This window comes from Marmota flaviventris, chromosome Y (genome assembly GCF_047511675.1).
Source record: "Marmota flaviventris isolate mMarFla1 chromosome Y, mMarFla1.hap1, whole genome shotgun sequence".
Classification (NCBI taxonomy): Eukaryota; Metazoa; Chordata; class Mammalia; order Rodentia; family Sciuridae; genus Marmota; species Marmota flaviventris.
This window is the reverse complement of record NC_092519.1, coordinates 13,452,608-13,472,380: the sequence shown is the minus strand read 5'-3', so window position 1 is coordinate 13,472,380 and position 19,773 is coordinate 13,452,608. Positions and strand designations below refer to the sequence as shown.

Here is a 19,773-nt window from a genome sequence, read left to right as displayed (position 1 = left end):
CAAATATTTACCTACTTCCTTCCCTTTTTTTTAAATATGATAAACTATAAGTGAGAAGTTTAACAGCTTTCAGTGAGTTCTGAAAGAATTTCTAGTAAATCATTCAGCTTAGGGTGGATTTAGGAACACCTTAATGTTAGACTGCCAAGGCAGAATGACCATGACTCATTTTGTAACAAATAGTTGGGGTGGTAAAACTTTGTTTCTGGTGACTGATAATCCATGCAATGGAAATGCTGCTGCAGCTGAGATCACCTTCTCAAGGTAAGTTACCAATGAAATGTAGCAGCCTAATAAACAAGGAGAGCAAAAGCATAATAATAAGGCAGCCATACAGATAATCTCTTGGTAATTGTTATCTGTAAGAGCTTAAAAATTGTATTTTAAAAATAACATATTTTGGGCTGGGGCTGCAGCTCAATGGCAGAGCACTTGCCTGGCATGTGTGAGGCACTGGGTTTATCCTTAGCACCACATAAAAATAAATGAAATAAAGACATTCTGTCCTTCTACAAGTACAAAAAAATCGTATTTTAAAAAAATACTTAAAAATTTTTTACTGGGGCAAATTCAGAATACTTTTTTTTTTGTGGTAGGGAGAGTACTGGGGACTGAACTCAAGAGCACTCAACCACTTAGCCACATCCCCAGCCCTTTTTGTATTTCATTTAGAGATAGGGTCTCAAGTTGCATTTGTTGAGGCTGGTTTTGAACTCTTGAGTCTCCCAAGTTGCTAGGATTACAGGTGTACCTCCAGGCCCAATTTAGATTTCATCCTTTCTTAGATTTCAGTTTGAGCTTTGCCAGATAACCTCAGGACTGCCATCAACATGTAAAATAATAAGACAACAGATAGTAACTCTATGCATTTGTGTCACCAAAATGGAAGTCTGAGTAGAAGAGGCAGAATCAAAATTAGAGAAATCAGGATATAGATTAAGGGAATTTTATTATGTGGCTAGTATTGTCTACTCCCTAAGAAAACATCACTAAATGCATTGGGTGAATTACTTAGTGGCAGTATATATTAACACCGTAGGGTCAAAGAGTAAAGGTGGTTTGATGGAGACCTCCACAGCTCTTTATTGAACAATCACATAGCAGGTTGTTTATTTCCATCAGTTAGTTTTTGAGTAAAAGCCATTATAAATTTTGCTTATCTGGGGAAAGGAGACTGTTCTTTCTTATCTACAGGGTGACTTCCCATATACAGCATGATATGCTCATATGCAAACAATCCTGGATTAGCTTTATTAGGATCTGATATTCATTTTGTGAATATGCCTCTTATTCAAGGCATGGTAAATTACCTGTACTGACATGTCCCTTTTTCCATGATATCCTATATAACCTTACTGATACAAAGTTGAGCAACAACTCAAGAAACTGTATGGGATATTGCTGCGACCTACACACCTGAACCCAAGGTACTGGAGATGGATGACAGGGGACTAAGAAACACACACACACATTAATGATAAAAAAAATGGGGTTAGGTGATGTACTGGCCTCTGATGGAGAAACAGAGTCAGAAGAGCTGGCCCAGCAAGTTTATTTATATAGGGTCTCATAAAAGACTGTAGAGGTATTGCTCTTTGGGCATATTCTGTGGCATCAAGGAAACCCATTGTTTGAAGTTTCTACTAAGCAAGGCAGGCTTGAAGGTTACAGCACTAGTGAAACATTGCAGAATCCTCTATCCTTGGAAGTTGGTATCTGAAATCTAGGTCAAGTTCTTAATGGCTCTGTGGCTAGCACAGAATCTTCTACAGTACAGGGCATCACAGTGCAACTGGGCCTTCTCAATCAGCATCCTGGAACCAAGAATATTGCCAGAGGGGCACAGCCTCTGTCACAAGAAAGTTTCAAAACCCATCATTCAGTCACTGGTCCCAACAGGATGTGGGTTAACTCCATTTCACTTTTTGGGTCTTATGGATGCTAAGAAAGTTAGAAATTCACAAAAATGGTAAGAGCAGAAGACAGGCATTTATGTCACCAAGTGGGAAATCTTCAGATGGATTAAAAAGAATGAAAAAGGGGGGGGGCATTAATCATTAGGGTGAAAAATGTCTTCATGTACTACTGTAGAGATTATATGAACCAATAGAAGGTAGTCTCAATGATCTCCTAATAGTAAGGGACCCTAACACAATTCACTCTACTTGCTACAGTTTGAAGGAATTTTGAAAGCAGATGTGGTGGTGCATGCCTGCAATCCCAGTGACCCAGCAGGCTTAGGAAGGAGGATACTAAGTCTGAGGCCAGCCTTGGAAATTAAACATGACTGACACATATAAGCAAATAAATGAACAAATGGACCAAGAAGCTTGTTTGACATGCCTGGGTTGATGGTCTGGCATGTGAACCATTGCTCTGAATAAGTAAAAAAATAGAGACTACAGAATGCTGATTTTCAAATCTGCAAATGACTTTTTTTCTATTTAAATCTGAGAAATAAGACAACCAGTTTGCTATGAAGTGGGAAGGATCTCAATTCATTTTACTTACTGTGTTACTTTAGTTAGGTAGATTTTATATACATCTTGAATGAAATATATTAATGATATCCATGTCTAGAAACACTTTGTAGTTAGTTTCTATAATGCCACTAAAAAGGAGGCTTATTTGAATATGGGACTAAACAAAGGCAAGCTTGTCTGAACTAATAGTCAAAAAGGTGGTATCTGTTAAAACTTTCAGACCTTCTGATGTGCGCTATGGTTTGAATATGAGGTGTTCCCCCAAAGTTCTTGTGTTTATGTTCAGAGGTAAAATGACTGAATTGTTAACACTGTAACCTAATCAGTCCATCCTATTTTGAATGGGCTATCTAGGTTGTAACTATAAGCAGGTGTACTGGCACTGGGGTCATGGCCTTAGTAAGGTACACTTTCTGCTTTATCTCCATCTCATTCATGGTTCCCATACAGGCAATTCCACCATGATGTGTTGCCTCACCTTGGGTCCAGAGCAACAGGCTTGATAAACTATGGATTGGGACCTCTGCAACCATAAGCTCCAAGTAAACTTTTCCCATCTAAGTTGTTCTTATATGATCTTTTAGACACAGCAACAACAACAACAAAACACAAGAAGTGCCTGTAACATAAACATAGATAGGCTGGTATTTAGGACTTATAAGTGTTATCTAGCAGCACTGGTTGGGATTTTGGGCAGGAAATTTCTGGGTATCATGATACAATATATGTTATTTGAAAAACAATTAATAGCTTGTCTCGTCTAGGGGATTTATGCCTAGCCTGGACATAAAATAATTCTAAAACCTGAGATACCCTCTAGTATCTTGGATGATGTCAAGAAACATTCTTAATGAGAAAGAAAAGTGCTTAAAAGAGTTTCAATGTAACATGGAAAACTTTGAAAATATCTGAGGGAACTGCTGAATTCCACTATTTTTCTAAGAACAATTTCCTATGAACAGTTCTCCATTCAACAGCAAAGAGTTGATTTACAGATGGCAGTTTCATAATGGACAGGTAATGTCCTGTTTAGCACATCAGAGACCAGCAATGAAGAGTATTTAAAAAAGAAAAATATAAATCAGCTGTATGTTTGAACTGCATGCTGTTATTCCAGTGCTGGAAAATTAACATGCAACAGTGATTTACATTAAGTCCCCATTTTTTTTCTCCCCAAACCATAGGTGATGGTCAATGGCCTATCCTTTTGGACAATGGAAAATGGATTCCCACCTGTAACACTACCCTATGGCAATTTAAGAAGGAAATTAAAATAGGACATTTTGATAGCATCAGAACACTCCAGGACTGGGAGGTATTTGGAATTAGCCCATATACATCACAGTGCATTTGCTTGAGTTGGATACATTATGGGAGTACTGAAGCAATACAGACACGGGCTGACTGTAGATATATTGCTTTGAACTCTTTGAGTCAGAAAATATCAAAAACAATCTGCAGTATAGAAAAGAGACAAAGATTGCTGGTGATTAGACACATAACTGAACATAACTGGATCACAAAGGACCAAAGTCAGTGGCTCTTTGAAGACAGAAAGAAACTTAATGTATATTACATAGTTACAGAGTAAGAAAAATCAACTATATAAAAATGTGCAGAGAGTTCAAGATAGACTATATTAGCAAATTTAAGAAAGTGTTAATATTTCTTTCTCCAAATCCTGAGACTAATGGGTCAAAAAATAAATCTTTATATATATATAAAAACTTAATGTGTCTAAAATAATTTAATGTTATGCCAAGGCATATAATGCCCCAAATTAATTTTAACGTGTAGTCTTTAAGAATACAACCTAGTAACAAGAAACAAAAACACACCACAGCACAAAATTCTTCTTAAATTCTATTTGGAAATTCAGCAAAATAAATTCTATAAAAAAAAACAGCAAAATATTTAAACAGAAAAGGATGGCCTGTATCTGCTGCAGGAATATTTGGGTTTTAGACAGCTTCCAAAATATTACATACATTCAAAAGCTAGCAATTCTCCTTTAAATATGACAATAAGAATTTGTTGGAACTTCTAAACAAAAGTTTATTCTAAAATGGTACCTCTTAAGTTTGCGTCTTAATCAAACCCCATATCTAACAATAATTTGGAATGGAAAAAGAACTAGAACCATTTTACTTTGAAGTAAAATTGAGACTGACTAAAAATCAGCCAGGCATCTTGGTTATGATAGTACTGAATAGTAATGTGAATTCTGATGATGTACACAGTTCGTTAGCTGGGATCCAGCAGAAGCAAAACCTAAGAAATTCTACCAAAAAACAAAATAAGATATATAAAATACAGTCTCTCCTATTATGTTCCACATATTCCAGCATGAAAAAATTGGCATATATTTTCAATTTTACAGTTCCTATTAGATATTCTTTATCCCATCAAGAAATGGAACTACCAAATATTAAATGTGAAGAACATTCATATGTGCAACTAAAAACTGCTTTATTGTACCCTTTTTTCCTGTTTTATGTTTATTCTAAGGATAAGAAATAAAATGTTTAAGCAATATAGATGTGATTTTGGGACAAATGATCTCATTCAAGAAATTTTGTCTCTATTGGCAATGCAACCTGGTATGAAGCCAAGCTAACAGTTATAGTATAACTATAGCTTTAAAATAATTAACCTAATACCAGATTAAAAAGGTGGTGTAAAATTTTTGGAAACAATGTTACATCACCAGTTTTTCATCTCAACCGGAAGGGCACCTACTAGTGTTATATTCCAGTAAATAAAGAATTATCAGGAAATTATATAAACAGGCTCTTTTACTACCCCCTACCACTTTTTTTTCATAAAGGAACTGATTTAACTGCCAGGAAGCAGGAAATACTGGTTGCAGAATGCAGCAGATAAACAAGAAAATGAACTATAATGTTTTTCAATATTTCTGACTCTTCATCAAAAAAGTGTTTTGCTTTAGAACTAAAAGTCAAACATACATATACTATATACATCTTTTCCATTTACATATCAGCAATCATTTATTATAAAACATTCTGCATGTTCTGTTTGTAGGTGCTTACATCTGTCAGCAAATTTCTACAAATGAGATAGCAAATAGAATCTTTATGTCATGTTATTTTAGAACAGTTTTTCTACTTTTAAATATTTAATGAGGCACAGGAAAATTTGGACTGTAAGTCCAGACTACATGATATTAAAGGAGTCAGTAAACTGGTGCATTTCACTGATCCTTTGTTTGAGGTGAGGATACTTCTTCACCGCCTTCATAATTTTCTTGTACTCGGCCACTTTTCTGAGGGTTGTTCAAGTGATGTGCAGCTGGACCTGTATACGGCTGTCCATGTACATTATTCTAAGAGGGCAAAAGAGACCTGCATGTCAAATTTTCACATATTACAATTGAAATGTTAATAATGGGCTAAAATTTGACTAAAGTATAATTGAATTTAAACTTAGGAATTATTTTTTTAAAAATTCTCAAAGTAGTTAAAAAGAACTTATAAATTGATTCATATATTGTGTGGTCCCCCTGGATCAACTGTATCATTTGGAATCTTGTTAGAAGTGAAAATTCCTGAGATCTACCACAGACCTACCACACCAGAAATCCTGGTTTATGAGATCCAGCAACCTATCTTTACCAAATGCCCTTTATTATATGCCCATTAAATTTAAGAGATGCTGCCTTTCAAGAACTGAATTATTCATATTTGTGGCTTAATGCTAGTATAGTCCTTCCAAAAGATCATATTGGCAATCCTTAGTATACATATAACAAACAGAAAGGTCACATAGTGCTAGAATTACACAAAAAGCTTGTGAACTCTGTCCAGAAGAGAGTTTAAAAAAGGGGGGAGGCAACAGAATGGAATTATTAACACTATTATTATTTTTTGTGGTACTGGGGATAGAATAGCTAGAACACAGGGCCTTGTGTATGCAATGCAAGTACTCTACCAACTGTATCCCCAGTCCTAGAATGAAATTATTTTTATAGTACAGTTTTATGTATTAATGATTGGTAATTGTGGTTCTGTTTGTTTTAATGGCCTTTTTCAAAGAAAAATTTCACATAAAATTTCTTCATCTGTATTTTTCCTTTTTTCACCACCTGCTCACCAGCAAAGTACCTGCTAAAAATAAATTATTGATTTTAAAAAATGTTTTATTGCCACTAATTTTTTTTTTTTTTTGGTACTGGGGATTGAGCTCAAAGAGTTCTCACCCCTTTTTATTTTTAGGCAGAGTCTTGCTAAGTTAACTTAGGATCTCACTAAGTTGCTGAAAATGGCTTCAAACTTGTCATTTTATTTTTGCCTAAACCACCAGAATTACTGGAATTATAGGCAAGCACCACCATGCCTGACCTGCTACTGAATCTTGAGGCTAAATAATCAGGATACTTTTTCTTTTAATGTTCCTTCAAAATTTAATTTTGATATGAGATTTTACATAATTTTATTAACTACAATTATAGCATAAGGCCCTAAGGATACCTAGCTAATAAGGAAATATTATAGAAGTAAGATGAACTATGCTGCAATATGATAATTCTAGCTATTCTTAGTACAGCTGTTCCAGGTAACTTATAAATTTACAGCCAGAGCTGTCAGAAATATTTAAGAAAAAAGCAGAAGATCCTTCATAATATGAAACATAAAAATTGGTTTAGGGATATAAAATTTTCATTTTACCTGTTGATACTGAGATCCAGGTGAATGAGGATACAGTGCTGCATCTTCTGGTGGAGATGACTCATGCTCATCTGGGGCATCTTGGTCATCTGGTTCCTAATTTTAAAAGGAGATTAAGAATTTGATTATGAAAGTAACTTCAACTGTATTTTTAATCTCCTTTTAAGGTCTCAAGACTAAAAAAGAAAAAAAAAAGTATAAAAGTACATTATTTTTGTTACTAGAGCTATTTTACAGCACCCCCCCGCCCCCCCCCACACACCCGGTGGCAGATTTCTTTTTGTAACTTAACCCAAGAGTGCTTAAAAATTTTTAATTTTTGACATAGGGTCTTGATGAGTTACTGAGATTGGTCTTGAACTTGTGATCCTTTTTGCCTCAGCCTCCTCAGTCCCTGGGATTATAGGTGTGAACCACTGTGCCCAAGATATAATAATTGATAAGAAAAACAAAGGGGTGGTGAAATTCTTCCAAATGTTAAGAGTAACTCAGTAATTAATGCTAACCATTAAAACAAATAAAACCACAATTACCAATTGTTAATACATAAATACTAAACTAAAAAAAAAAAAAAAAAATCACTTTTTTTCCCCCTTCCATTCTATTGTCATTTTTTACCTCTTCTGGACAAAGTTCACAAGCTTTTGTAAGTGTCACTCTAGCACTATGTGACCTTTCTAAAAAATAACCATTTGAGGTCTCATTGCTTTGTACTGGTGGAGACCAATTGTTGTAAGTGTACTGAGGATTGCCAGTATATGGTCTTCTTTCAAGTTCATCTCCAAGCCACTCCACTGCCCAGGTCCACTTTCTCTTAAGGTCTCCATTACCCTTAAAATAAATAAATAAATAAATAAATAAATAAATAAATAAATAAATAAATAAATTCAACTTATTGAAACTAATTTTTCAAAATCAAGTTAAAATGGCAATTCCCAAATTTTCATAATTATTATCTTTTAAAATGTGGATTTGGCATTATACCAATTTATAATGAATAATTCTTTGTTTTTTTTTTTTGGTACCAGGGATTGAACCAGAAGGGGTTATCAACTGAGCCATATCCCCAGACCTTTATTTTAGGGCCTTGCAAAATTGCCAAGGCTGGCTTTGAACTGGTGATTCTCCTATACAACCTTGCCCGGGTTGAAAGAATTCTTACCTGTAAAATTTGGTAAGCAACAGGACAACTGTTAAAGAGAGCTACCATACACTTTATACACTGATATGCTCTTTTTTGATAGTGATTCTTAGAGCGCTGGATTGTATCAAACAGCCCATCACGGTCATTTGGAATTCCTTTAAGTGCATTGTGAATTCTAAAAACAAAACAAAACAAAAAAACCCAGATATAAATAAATTTTAGGTGCTTTCTAGTCACTATTCAGTATATGATGTAATGATATAATCCAATTTCCTAAATGAATAGTATCAATAAACTTATTTAACAGAAGGAAAAAAGTCCAGAGAGGTTAAATAGCTTTGTCAACATTATAGAATTAAAAAGTCGTGGAGCTCATTCTGTTACATTAAACATTTTTTTTTTCAATACTAGTGACTAAACCCAGTTGCTAATCCTTTTTTATAATAAATTTAAGTGTAAAAGTGAGTTAAGGGCAATAGTCCATTATTTTTATTAGTTAAATCACATTTCTTTAAGAATACTTCAGGTGAGAATAACTGATTAGTTGGCTCATTTTTGTAACACTATATTTCAGAATTTAAAGTTACAATCCACTGACTGAAAAAAGTGTAATAATTTGATATATTAAACCAATCTTTAATACATATATAATAGGTAAAGCAGATTTTTTTCCACTGACAATGGCAGAATTTGATTTAGTAATGATCTATTACATCATTTAATTTCTAAACTGCTATAGAAAACTTTGGGCAATTATGACTCTCCTCAATAGTAATTTAAAAAATTAATTATACGCAAAAGCACACTTTCTTTGGAGTCATTACCTGGACAGAAAGTAAACAGAAAAAAATTCGATTTTATACACTTGTATCTTAGTTAGTAGAAATCATTAGATTCTAATAAAAAGACAATTTTCCTTTTTAGCCAAGATATTCACAGTATGTATCTTTATTTGGAAAATTCAACTTTCAAATATAATTTCTTTCAGACAAAAAAAAAAACATGTTCAATGTGCAGTGGTAAATGCCTGTAATCCCAATGAAGCCGAGACAGCCCAGCCTTGGTAACTTACTGAGATCCAGTCTCAAAAAACAAACAACAAAAAATGAAGACTATAAATATAGTTCAGGGGTAGAGTACCCCTAGGTTAAATTCCTAGTACCACAAAACACCAAAAACAAGGTTTCTTAAGATACTTGTAGTAATACTATATTCTATTTTATCATTTGGTCTTAATAATGACGTGATTCTTAATATTTTTTGTCAAATTTTTTCTTTATTTTTGGTACTAGGAATTGAAGCCAGGCATGGTTAACTAGAGCCACAATCCCAGCCCTTTTTTTTGCATTATTCAGAGACAGTGTCTCACTGAGTTGCTGAGGTTGGCCTTGAACTAGCAATCCTCCTGCCTCAGCTTGCCCAGCTACTGGGATCACTGGTGTGTGTCACTTACCCTGGTATGACAAATGCTTTCATGTGTAATTTTGACCAATATTACCTTTATGTTTCTGGACATAGCAAATGATTTCTAATACCTCATGAATACTGTTAATTAAATAAAATAAATGTTATTTATGCACAACAGTTCAAGCAATACTTCATGCATTTTCTATTGATTTTGAAGATGAAAGTTTACTATTTTCCAAAATAATTTAGTTTTTATTTACTTTTTGGTACCACAGTAAGTATGTAGATAATATTATATTACATTATATTGTCTTATATTTAGAATATCCAAAAATCTCTACCAGACTGCCAAAGCTAATAAACAAATCAGCAAAGTAGCAAGTTATAAAATCAACATACAAAAATTATTAGCTTTCTTACATACCAACAATGACTTTGAACATCAACAAAGAAATCAGAAAAATCAATCCATTTACAATAGTCTCAAACAAACAAAACAAAAAACCCCACAAAATCCCTAACACCCTCAAAACAAAATCAACCAAAACCAAGAACCAAAAACACAAAAACACAAAACCCAGGAAAAATCTAACCAAAGAGATGAAAATCTCTGTAATAAAAATTTTAGAATATTGAAGAAGGAAGACTGAAGAAGATGGAAAGATCTCCCATGTTCATTGACTGGCAGAATCAATATGGTAAAATGGCCATACTACCAAAAGGCAATATACTGATCAAGTGTAATCCCCATCAAAATATTAACAACATTCCTCACAGAACTAGGGGGGAAAAATGTCTCAAAATTCATTTGAAAGAATAAAAGACCCAGAAGATCCAAATTCATTTGAAATAAAAGACCCAGAAGAGTCAAAGCAACTCAGTAAAAACAAACAAACAAATTAAAAAAAATGCTAGAGGCCTCACAAAAACTGATTTCAAATTATAATACAGAGGTATAGTAATTAAAAATGGATGGTATGGCACAAAATAGAAGACAGATACAAACTCACTCAGATACAATCATTTGATCCTTCATAAAGCAGCCAAAAAACAAACATTAAAGAAAAGGACTTTTAAACAAAGGTGTTGGGAAACTGGTTTTCAAATCAACTAAAAATGGGTCAAAGACACAAATATTAAGACTAGAAACTAAACAACTCTCAGAAGAAATGCAGGGTCAATACTCCAGCATAGAGAAACAGGCAACTCTCTCAACAGGACCCCTACAGCTCAGGAAATAATGACAGCAAGAATACACACAGTAATAAATGCTGGGAGGATATGGATTAAAAGGAACACTTTTACACTATTGCTGGGATTGTAAATTAGTACAATCACTGTGGAAATCAGTATAGAAGTTCCTCAAAAGACTAGGCATGGAACTATCATGGGGCTGGACTGAGCTATAATACTTCTGTCTTGTTCAGGGGCATAAACAGCACTTCCAGAATAGAAAAAAGACCCAGAGTTCAACCCCCATTCTCAAGACACTGAAAGAGCTCCCAAAACTGAAACCATATTTGCTAACTGGCATTTTCACTTATTTCTACAACTTGGGAGAGATAATTAATGCTGGTAGCAAGAGTATCCACCTGTGAGTCTGCCAGGAATCCTCAATCAGTAAAATTTGCAAAAGTAGATCCAAATATGGCCGAAGTTCATAAGTATATGAATAGGCAACCTAAAAATAGGTAAAACATAGTAAATATAAATACTTAAAGGAGTATGAATAAATTACATACAAATGAAAGTTAATATTTATTTAACCTGCCAGAGAAGTTCACTGAGAACAGCAGATGAGAACTGAGGATTCTCCCAGGAGCAGAACCGAAGTAACTTAATGGTCTCCTCTGAGTTACTGCAGTCTTCAATAATTTTCTTCACATAACTTATTCTCACAAATAAAATATCTGCCACATTCTGCTGAATTGGCATTATAGGTTGTGATAAATTAGCATCACCAAAAGGGTTGGGAAGGGGGGGATTACCTAGGAAAGATCTGACATTAATGAAAAGCCAACAGACTTGTCCACAAAATCATAATACTAAATTTATTATTTCAAAAAAATAACTCTGAACTTAAGCCTCCTAGGCATAGTAACAAAACTCACAAGACCACATATTACAAGATAATAAAATGTAAAATTGTAAAAATTAATCTTGAGAATTACTTTCAGTCAAGAAGTGTTCATAACGAACATTATTTTAAAACTACTATAAAGAATGGAACATTCTACTTTACCATTGATTGAAGACTGGGTTCTTGATGAAACACTGCAACAGCGTATCAGCTGAGACACTACTGAGTATAATTTGCCTAATTCAGCATATTGATATTTGATTGGAGGACCTGGTCCTTCATCTAAAGATACAAGCATAAAGGTGGCAGGTACGTTCAATTTCAGAAGCTGTGTCTTTTCCGCAATACCTATGAAAAAGGGTACAAAAAAGGTGTTAAAAAATATTAGGAAGGACAGGGATTAAGTAATTAAAAGGTAATTATCATAGCTTCTCATAATTTTATAACTACAGCTATCGTCTGTTTAGAATGTAGCAATATAGAAAGAATGTAGAAAATTAAGATTAAATATTATCACTGTGAAATGACAACAGCTCTGGCATTCCAATTATAGAGGTACTCAGGAAAATGTACTTTCTAGCATCTTAGAGAGGTTAGAATGGTCTAACCTAAATTCTCTAGCACTTCTCATCCTCCTAAGGAAAGTCAGAAACTAAATTTCCAATCTGTTTATCTAAGCTAAGTGCTTGGGGTATAAAATGCCTATATTTGTTGTTTCTACATTTCTTATTTTCTAATATGGATGTACATTTTGTTTTTATCTTAACTTTTGATGCCTGAAGCTAAAAGAGGTCTCAAATATTTAGATTCCCCTTCATAACACTATTTTTCCTTGATCTTCTTCCTTACCAGCTTTTAAGAATATATATCTGAGTGAGATCATGTGAAGCTTGTCTCTTTGAGTCTTGTTAATTTCACATAACATGATATTCTCCATTTTCATCCATTTTATTACAAATGACCATTTCATTCTTTTTTTTATGTCTGTATTCCACTGTTTGTGTATTTGTTGTTATACACCACACTTTACATAATATCTGTTTATGAACAATGCTTTAAGAGAACTATAGATTTGACATACTGTTTTTTTTTAAAGTTGGACATAACCAGTAGCAGGATTATGGGATCACACCTAGTACACAGAAGGATTAACAGCTAACTACCTTAGTAGTAATTCTTGCATGTGCCCATATACACATATACTGAGTTACATCCCCACATCTTTTTATTTTGAGTCAGGGTGTAAGTTGCTGAGGTTGGCTTAGAACTTGCAACCCTTCTGTCTCAACACTGGAGTTTCTGGGATGAGATCAGTTGTATTTTGAGGAACCTCTGTACTATTTTCCACATGGTTTATCATTTTTTGAATTTTTTTGAGTTGGCACTGTAATTCATTTTCTGATAAAATATAACCTTTTTAAGGGAAATAGGCTATTTAAGCACACACCACCCTTACTGTGAATGTGAATATTCATTATTCATCACAAAAATATTAATATATTTGGCCACAGGGTACTGTGGATATTACACAATGTATTACAAACATACCACTTCACTTTTGTCAAACCAAGAAATGAAACCCTAAAACATGTCTGGTCCTATGCACTTAACATTAAGATATCAAAGTATTCCTGGCAGGTGAAACTACAATTAGATTTTATTATAGACCATGATGTGTGGCTTATGAACAGGGAATATTTAAAATGATAGCTGTACAGAATATAAGTTTTTTGAGTGCTCAGCCTGGATATTTTTACATTTGAAATAAAAACTTCAAGGTAAAGACTTCATGCATGGTTGTATGAAAGTACCAACTGCCTAGTACTGATGATTAAACCCAGGTGGTTTGCCACCAAGCAACATTCTTATACCTTTTAAAATTTTATTTGGACACATGACCTTGTAAAGTTGCCCAGGCTAGCCTTCAACTTGTGATTTTCCTGCGTTACCTTACTGGTTTGCTGGATAATTAGACATGTGTCAAAGTGTTTGGCTTACTACTTCAATTCTTGAGGATATGATTTTTAAATTTTTTTTTTTTTTTTAAAATTTGTGATTTACAATTTTTTAAAAAAAACTTGTTCTGATCTGGGGTTGTGGCTCAGCGGTAGAGTGCTTGCCTGGCATGCGCGAGGCCCTGGATTCGATCCTCAACACCATATAAAAATAAATAAATAAACAAAATAAAGGTATTGTGTCTAACCAAAAAATAAATATTAAAAAAACCCCAACTTGTTCTAATTATAAATGATAGCAAAATGCATTTCGATTCATTGTATACAAATGGAACATAACTTTCATTTCTCTAGTTGTACACGGTATAGAGTTGTGCCATCTAGAATGATGATGTTTATCTCATTCCTAAACCTAATTTGTGAGGAAGTGATTTCTAAACATGACAAGTTCACAACTATTGAAGATACTTTTATAAACCAGTAATACCTTACCCTAACTCTAAGGATTTTCAGTTGGTGTGAGATGTGGCCTGGGTAGTTAATATTTTTCAAAAAAGCAGTATTAGGAGATGTAAACATAAATCAGACATAGAATCTGACCTTAAAGACTGTTAGGGACAAAAGGGTTAAGTGCTTAAGTTATTTTATAATAGAAGATGAGAAATTTCATTTAAAACGTTATAGTCTAGAGGTGTAGCTCAATGGTAGAGTGCTTGCCTAACATGTGAGAAGCACTGGGTTCTATTCTCATCACTTCATATAAATAAATAAAATATAAAGGTCCATTCGACAACTAAAAAACAGAAAAACAAACTTCAAAACTTATACAAATTTGCAGACAGCCACACTCAAGCAAATTCCATCTCATCATCTGATTAAAATCTTTTTTTCATTTAATATATAAATATAAAACAAACTGAAAGTTATGAAAAGTTCTTACCTAAATTGGCATACATTACAAACAAATTGAAATATTGTTGTAAATGACGTCCATGTTCTGAAACTTCCCTTCTCAGGAGATTTAATACTGCTTTTAGTAAGTGGTCACTCAAGCTCAAGTTATCAGATTTCTATGAATAATAAACTATCAGTTATTTTTATCAGCAACAGCATATATAAACTGTATAGTTTTATTTGCATAAAAAGAACCATGTTCATAAATACTGTAAAAGTTTCATGAAATAAATTATTAAATATAATTGCTTTGTGAGAAAAAAGAACTGCAATAAAGATCCTTTATAATGTTTAAATTGTAAAGATAAAAATGCGTGTTATAATTTTTGCATTCAAGATACTTAACAAATTTTGTAATTATTAATTATGTTATTATAAATCAGCATACAGGCCTTAAAATTTGCTAAATAACTACAAGTGACTCATAGAAACTTCTCTTCATCTTTTCAGATTAATGATTAATGATCACTATTTTCACTATCATAAAATAATTTTTAGGAACCACAGTATCATAACATTTATGTGTAGACACATTTCTGCATGGTAAATATGTCATACACAGGCACATAAATATGCTTCTTTACACCTGTTTAAAGAAAAACTTACTTTCAAGTATTTAATTAGAAAGAAAGTATGCAGTTACCTGACTACAATGTGTCCCTGGCGATGCAAAAGGTGAAGGAGAAGAACCATCTTGCAAGGAAAAATGTGCAATAAATACTATAAGTTTTGCAAACACACCCCTCACTTCTGCACTAGGGCACTCCAGAAGGTATTCAGAGAAACGATTTGATACATTAAAAAGAACATTATGAGCAAACCAAAAACGAACATTCTTGCTGTGACGAAGAAGAATGCACAAAGCATCATACCTAAAATAGAAACATCTATGATTATGAATTTTTATTAATATGCTTATTTTGGTTGCTATAACAAAGACAAAGGGTTCTCTGAACCAAATAATGATCATGACTGGTTATAGTACAAATATGAAACCAGATGACTATCTATTTCCATGTTACAAAATGAATTCAGGAGTCTCTGCAAATATTTTCATCTTTTAACGTGAATGATGCTGAAAGAGTTGTTAAATCAAGGAGCTATAATAAAAACTCCTCTATACTATTAAAATCAGCAACAACTGAAGAATATAGCAATTTAAATATCTACCTTTTTAATGCTAAGCAAGAATTTTACTTAGTGAAGATAAACTTAATATTTTCATGATGAACAATACTGAAGATATAAAACAAATTAACAAAAGAAAACCACATTTTCAGTAATATGGCATATTTAGATTAGACATTTTTAATAAGATTTTTCTTAGCATCATTGTATCTTGAACTAAAAGACCCATATTATAAAAAAATAAATCAGTATACTAAACAAATTCAAGTACAATATGAACGAAATCTAAAGCCATGTACCAGTCACTGGCAGGGCCACGAACTATTTTCTTGGTATGAAATCCAGTGGTAAAGAGGAATCTAGCAGCAAGTTGAATGCTAATCATAGTTATTTCTTCTGCTTCAGGTAACAAGTAATCTTGTCCTTTAAATAAACAGTGCACATGCAATCAAACAGACTTTATTTTCAGGTTCCAGGAGTAATGCTTAGTGATTATTTTAATACCTCACTAAAACACGTCTTTAAAAATCAAATAAATGCTTGAGTCAAAATAATTGTTTCAGTAAATAAAAGCACCTCTACTTTCTCCAACACAAAGCCTCACTTTTTTTAAAAAATATTTTTTTTAGCTATAGATGGACATATCTTTATTTATTTTTATGTGGTGCTGATGATTGGAACCCAGTTCCTGATACATGTGAGGCAGTTGCTCTACTATTGAGCTACAGCCCCAGACCTTAAAGTCTCACTTTTCAAAGGTAAGATATTTTAAAATTTTAATTTAAAAATAGCTTGAACTGAAAATGCTGATACGTTCACATGAATTAAGGTTAACAGGCATATTAAAAAATAAAGAAAATGAAGAAAATATTTAAAGAGAGATTGATGTCTGACAAGAAATTCTAAAAATAAGTTAAGAATTATTTTTTAATAAGAAACTAATTTCAAGAAACTTACCTGGAGCAGGATTTAAGTAAAGAGCATTACATGTAAGCAATTTTTTCACAAACTGAAAATATTCTAAACTATACTGCATTCGATTATGCATAAACTGCACATTTTGTTTCCATACGCTTTTCTCAATGGCTGGTGACATAATAATCTGATGGGATCTAGTGACAGATAACTCTGAAATGTATCTTATCATCTTATCATCTTCATCAACTGTGTCCATTCGCTCATAAAAAAGTATATAAGCATTCCACCACCGTTTCTGCCGTCTGTATGACATACGCTTCATCATATGATCAAATACTTCTCCCATGTATTCTCCACCAAAGCATTGATTCTTCATTTCTTCATCATCATCCATTTTACATTCTGTTACATCTCCATCATCAAATTTATACCAGTGATCTCTCTCACCGTCTTTACCATTCCTTTGAATGATGTAAGAATAATAATGTCCACCGCTTGCTTGACCACTGTGTACAAGCACACCTACAAGTCTGTATTTTGTGTTTCTTGTATTCTCACTTTCTGACTGCTCCTTCTGTCCAATCAACTGACTCTCTGAGTTTATGTTATCGCCTTCCAGCTTTGCAACACCTGCTACTGTGTAAGGTTCCATATCCAGTTCTCGGGGAAATTCAAAATAATCATTGAATTTGATTGCACATTCTCTCTCCCAATCATAGTCAAATCGTTTCAATTGGATAGCAAGAACAGGAGGCAATTTTTTGATTAGCAAGCGTTTTACTGTATCAACCTGCAATTAGTAAACAATATAAATGCAAAGATGGAAAGAATCTGTTAAACTACATAAAAACATGATATTTTCACAATATTTCATTACCAAAATAACACAGGGCAATTATAGAATAATTTTTAAATAATGTTTACCAAGCCTAAAAACATGTAAATAACCTCAGTTTTTTACAATTTGCAAAAACTAGTAAGTAAAACACTATTGGCTACCTGGTTCTATTATTATTATTTTTTTTTTTAAGAGAGAGAGAGAGAGAGAGAGAGAATTTTTTAATATTTATTTATTTATAACTTTTTGGTATTTATTTTTTAGTTTTCGGCAGACACAACATCTTTGTTTGTATGTGGTGCTGAGGATCGAACCTGGGTCACACACATGCCAGGTCAGCGCGCTACCGCTTGAGCCACATCCCCAGCCCCTCTATTGTTTTCTAATAATTACTTTTTTTAATATATATTTTTTAGTTGTATGTGGACACAATATTTTTATTTATTTTTATGTGGTGCTGAGTTTCAAACTCAGTTCCTCAAACATGCAATGCAAGTGATCTACCACTAAGCTACAACCCCAGCCCCTCTAATAATCACTTTAATATTTACTTTTATACTAATAAGTAGAATTGCTGTAAGTAATGATAACAGCAATTATTACATGACTTATAAGTCATGTAATACACAGCTATTCATGTATTAATGGCTTTAATCCTTATTAGCCTTTGAAAAAAGTACTATTACTTTAAAGAATGCAGATTAAGCCAAGTTTAATGGCATACACAGGTAATTCCAGTGACTTGGCTGAGACAGGAGGATCCCAAGTTTGATGCTAGCCTCAACAAATTAGCAAGGCCTTCAGCAATTTAGTGTCTCAAAATAAAAAGCCAAAAGGGCTGGGGACGCAGTTCAGTATAAAGCTCCCCTGGATTAAATTTCCAGTCCCAAAATGAAAAAGAAGAAAAAAAAAATTGCAAATTAAAGATAGCCAAAAATAAGAAGAAACTGACTAACTGTCAGAGTTGTGGGTAAATAGGCAATATGGCTTTATAAAATATAACCCAATTAATGTTTAAAGCCAAAACAATACAGGCAACTTGGAGATGAGAAAGCATGACAGCTGAGAAAAAGACTTATCTGTCACTTACTGTAATGTATTTTTAAAAACATGTTATCATTTATTATACAGAGTTTTCAAAAATAAAACTAGTTGGCTGAGTCTAAAAATCAATTGATCTGGTTGATCAACTTCAAGCAGCTTTAAAAATTCTATTGCAACAAGATGAAATTAGCAAAATTTCTGAAATAGAAGGGTAATTTACAATGTAACATAATATTTTTAGCATTAACTCTTTAGGTTTAAGTTCAACAGTGACCTATTTCAGAGCAGAGATGAAAACAATCTTGTTAAAGTACATAAAAACATGATATCTTTTACAATATTCTTTTGCTGACACAGCTTTAAAAGAATTATTGTGGGGCTGGGGATGTGGCTCAAGCAGTAACGCGCTCGCCTGGTATGTGCGGGATGCTGGGTTCAACCCTCAGCACCACTTAAAAATAAACGAAAGAAAGAGAGAGAGAGAGAGAGAGAGAGAGAGAAAGAAAGAAAGATGTTGTGTCCACTGAAAACTAAAAATGTCTTTAAAAAAAAAAAAAAGTATTGTGGCTCTTCTAACCATAATACTTAAGTAGAAATGGAGCGGTTATCAAATTTTGAGATTGAGGACAAGCACCTCTGAATTTTCCCAGTTCTAGCAACGTAATCATTATTTTGAAAATTGTACAATACTTACCTTAAAAAAAATTATGAATCGTTGATGAATTTTTTGAATTTTATTTATTTATTGGTATGTGGTGCTGAGAATTGAACCCAGTGCCTCACACATGCTAGGCAAGTGCTTGACAACTAAGCCACAATCCCAGCCAATACTTACCTTTTTATCACATTTTTCACAACGATATGCATTTGCACCTTCCAATAAATCTCCTTTGATATACTGTTCCAAAGAATCAAGAAGATTTTGGTGATTTCTAATGTCAACATTCAAAGTTGTAAAAGATTCTTCACATTCGTACCTAAAGGTGTTATTTAAAAAATGATCAAAAGGATTATTCTTTACATTTCTAACAGTCATCTTTAGTTGAGGTGATGAAAAATAATTTTGCAGTACTTACTGCATAATGTCAAATCAATCAGTCATACAATGTTATTAATAAGTAGGAATTATCTTTT

At 33.2% G+C, this 19,773-nt stretch overlaps 1 protein-coding gene across 4 annotated transcripts in view; it reads right to left on the bottom strand.

Annotated features, from left to right (window-relative positions):
• Positions 1-4,333: 4,333 nt before the first annotated feature.
• Positions 4,334-19,773, bottom strand: part of LOC139703464 (ubiquitin carboxyl-terminal hydrolase 9X-like) — a 119,142-nt gene continuing 103,702 nt past the window's right edge. For all 4 annotated transcript variants that reach the window (XM_071606932.1, XM_071606935.1, XM_071606934.1 and 1 more), the window contains 12 exons: positions 19,475-19,616; positions 16,797-17,547; positions 16,139-16,262; positions 15,355-15,583; positions 14,698-14,827; positions 11,965-12,150; positions 11,490-11,710; positions 11,315-11,403; positions 8,334-8,490; positions 7,790-8,002; positions 7,172-7,267; positions 4,334-5,829 (listed from right to left, as the gene is read on the bottom strand). In XM_071606932.1, the coding sequence (XP_071463033.1) occupies positions 5,698-5,829; positions 7,172-7,267; positions 7,790-8,002; positions 8,334-8,490; positions 11,315-11,403; positions 11,490-11,710; positions 11,965-12,150; positions 14,698-14,827; positions 15,355-15,583; positions 16,139-16,262; positions 16,797-17,547; positions 19,475-19,616 (2,470 nt within the window). In that variant the 3' untranslated portion in view covers positions 4,334-5,697. The remainder of the gene's footprint in view (positions 5,830-7,171; positions 7,268-7,789; positions 8,003-8,333; positions 8,491-11,314; positions 11,404-11,489; positions 11,711-11,964; positions 12,151-14,697; positions 14,828-15,354; positions 15,584-16,138; positions 16,263-16,796; positions 17,548-19,474; positions 19,617-19,773) is intronic.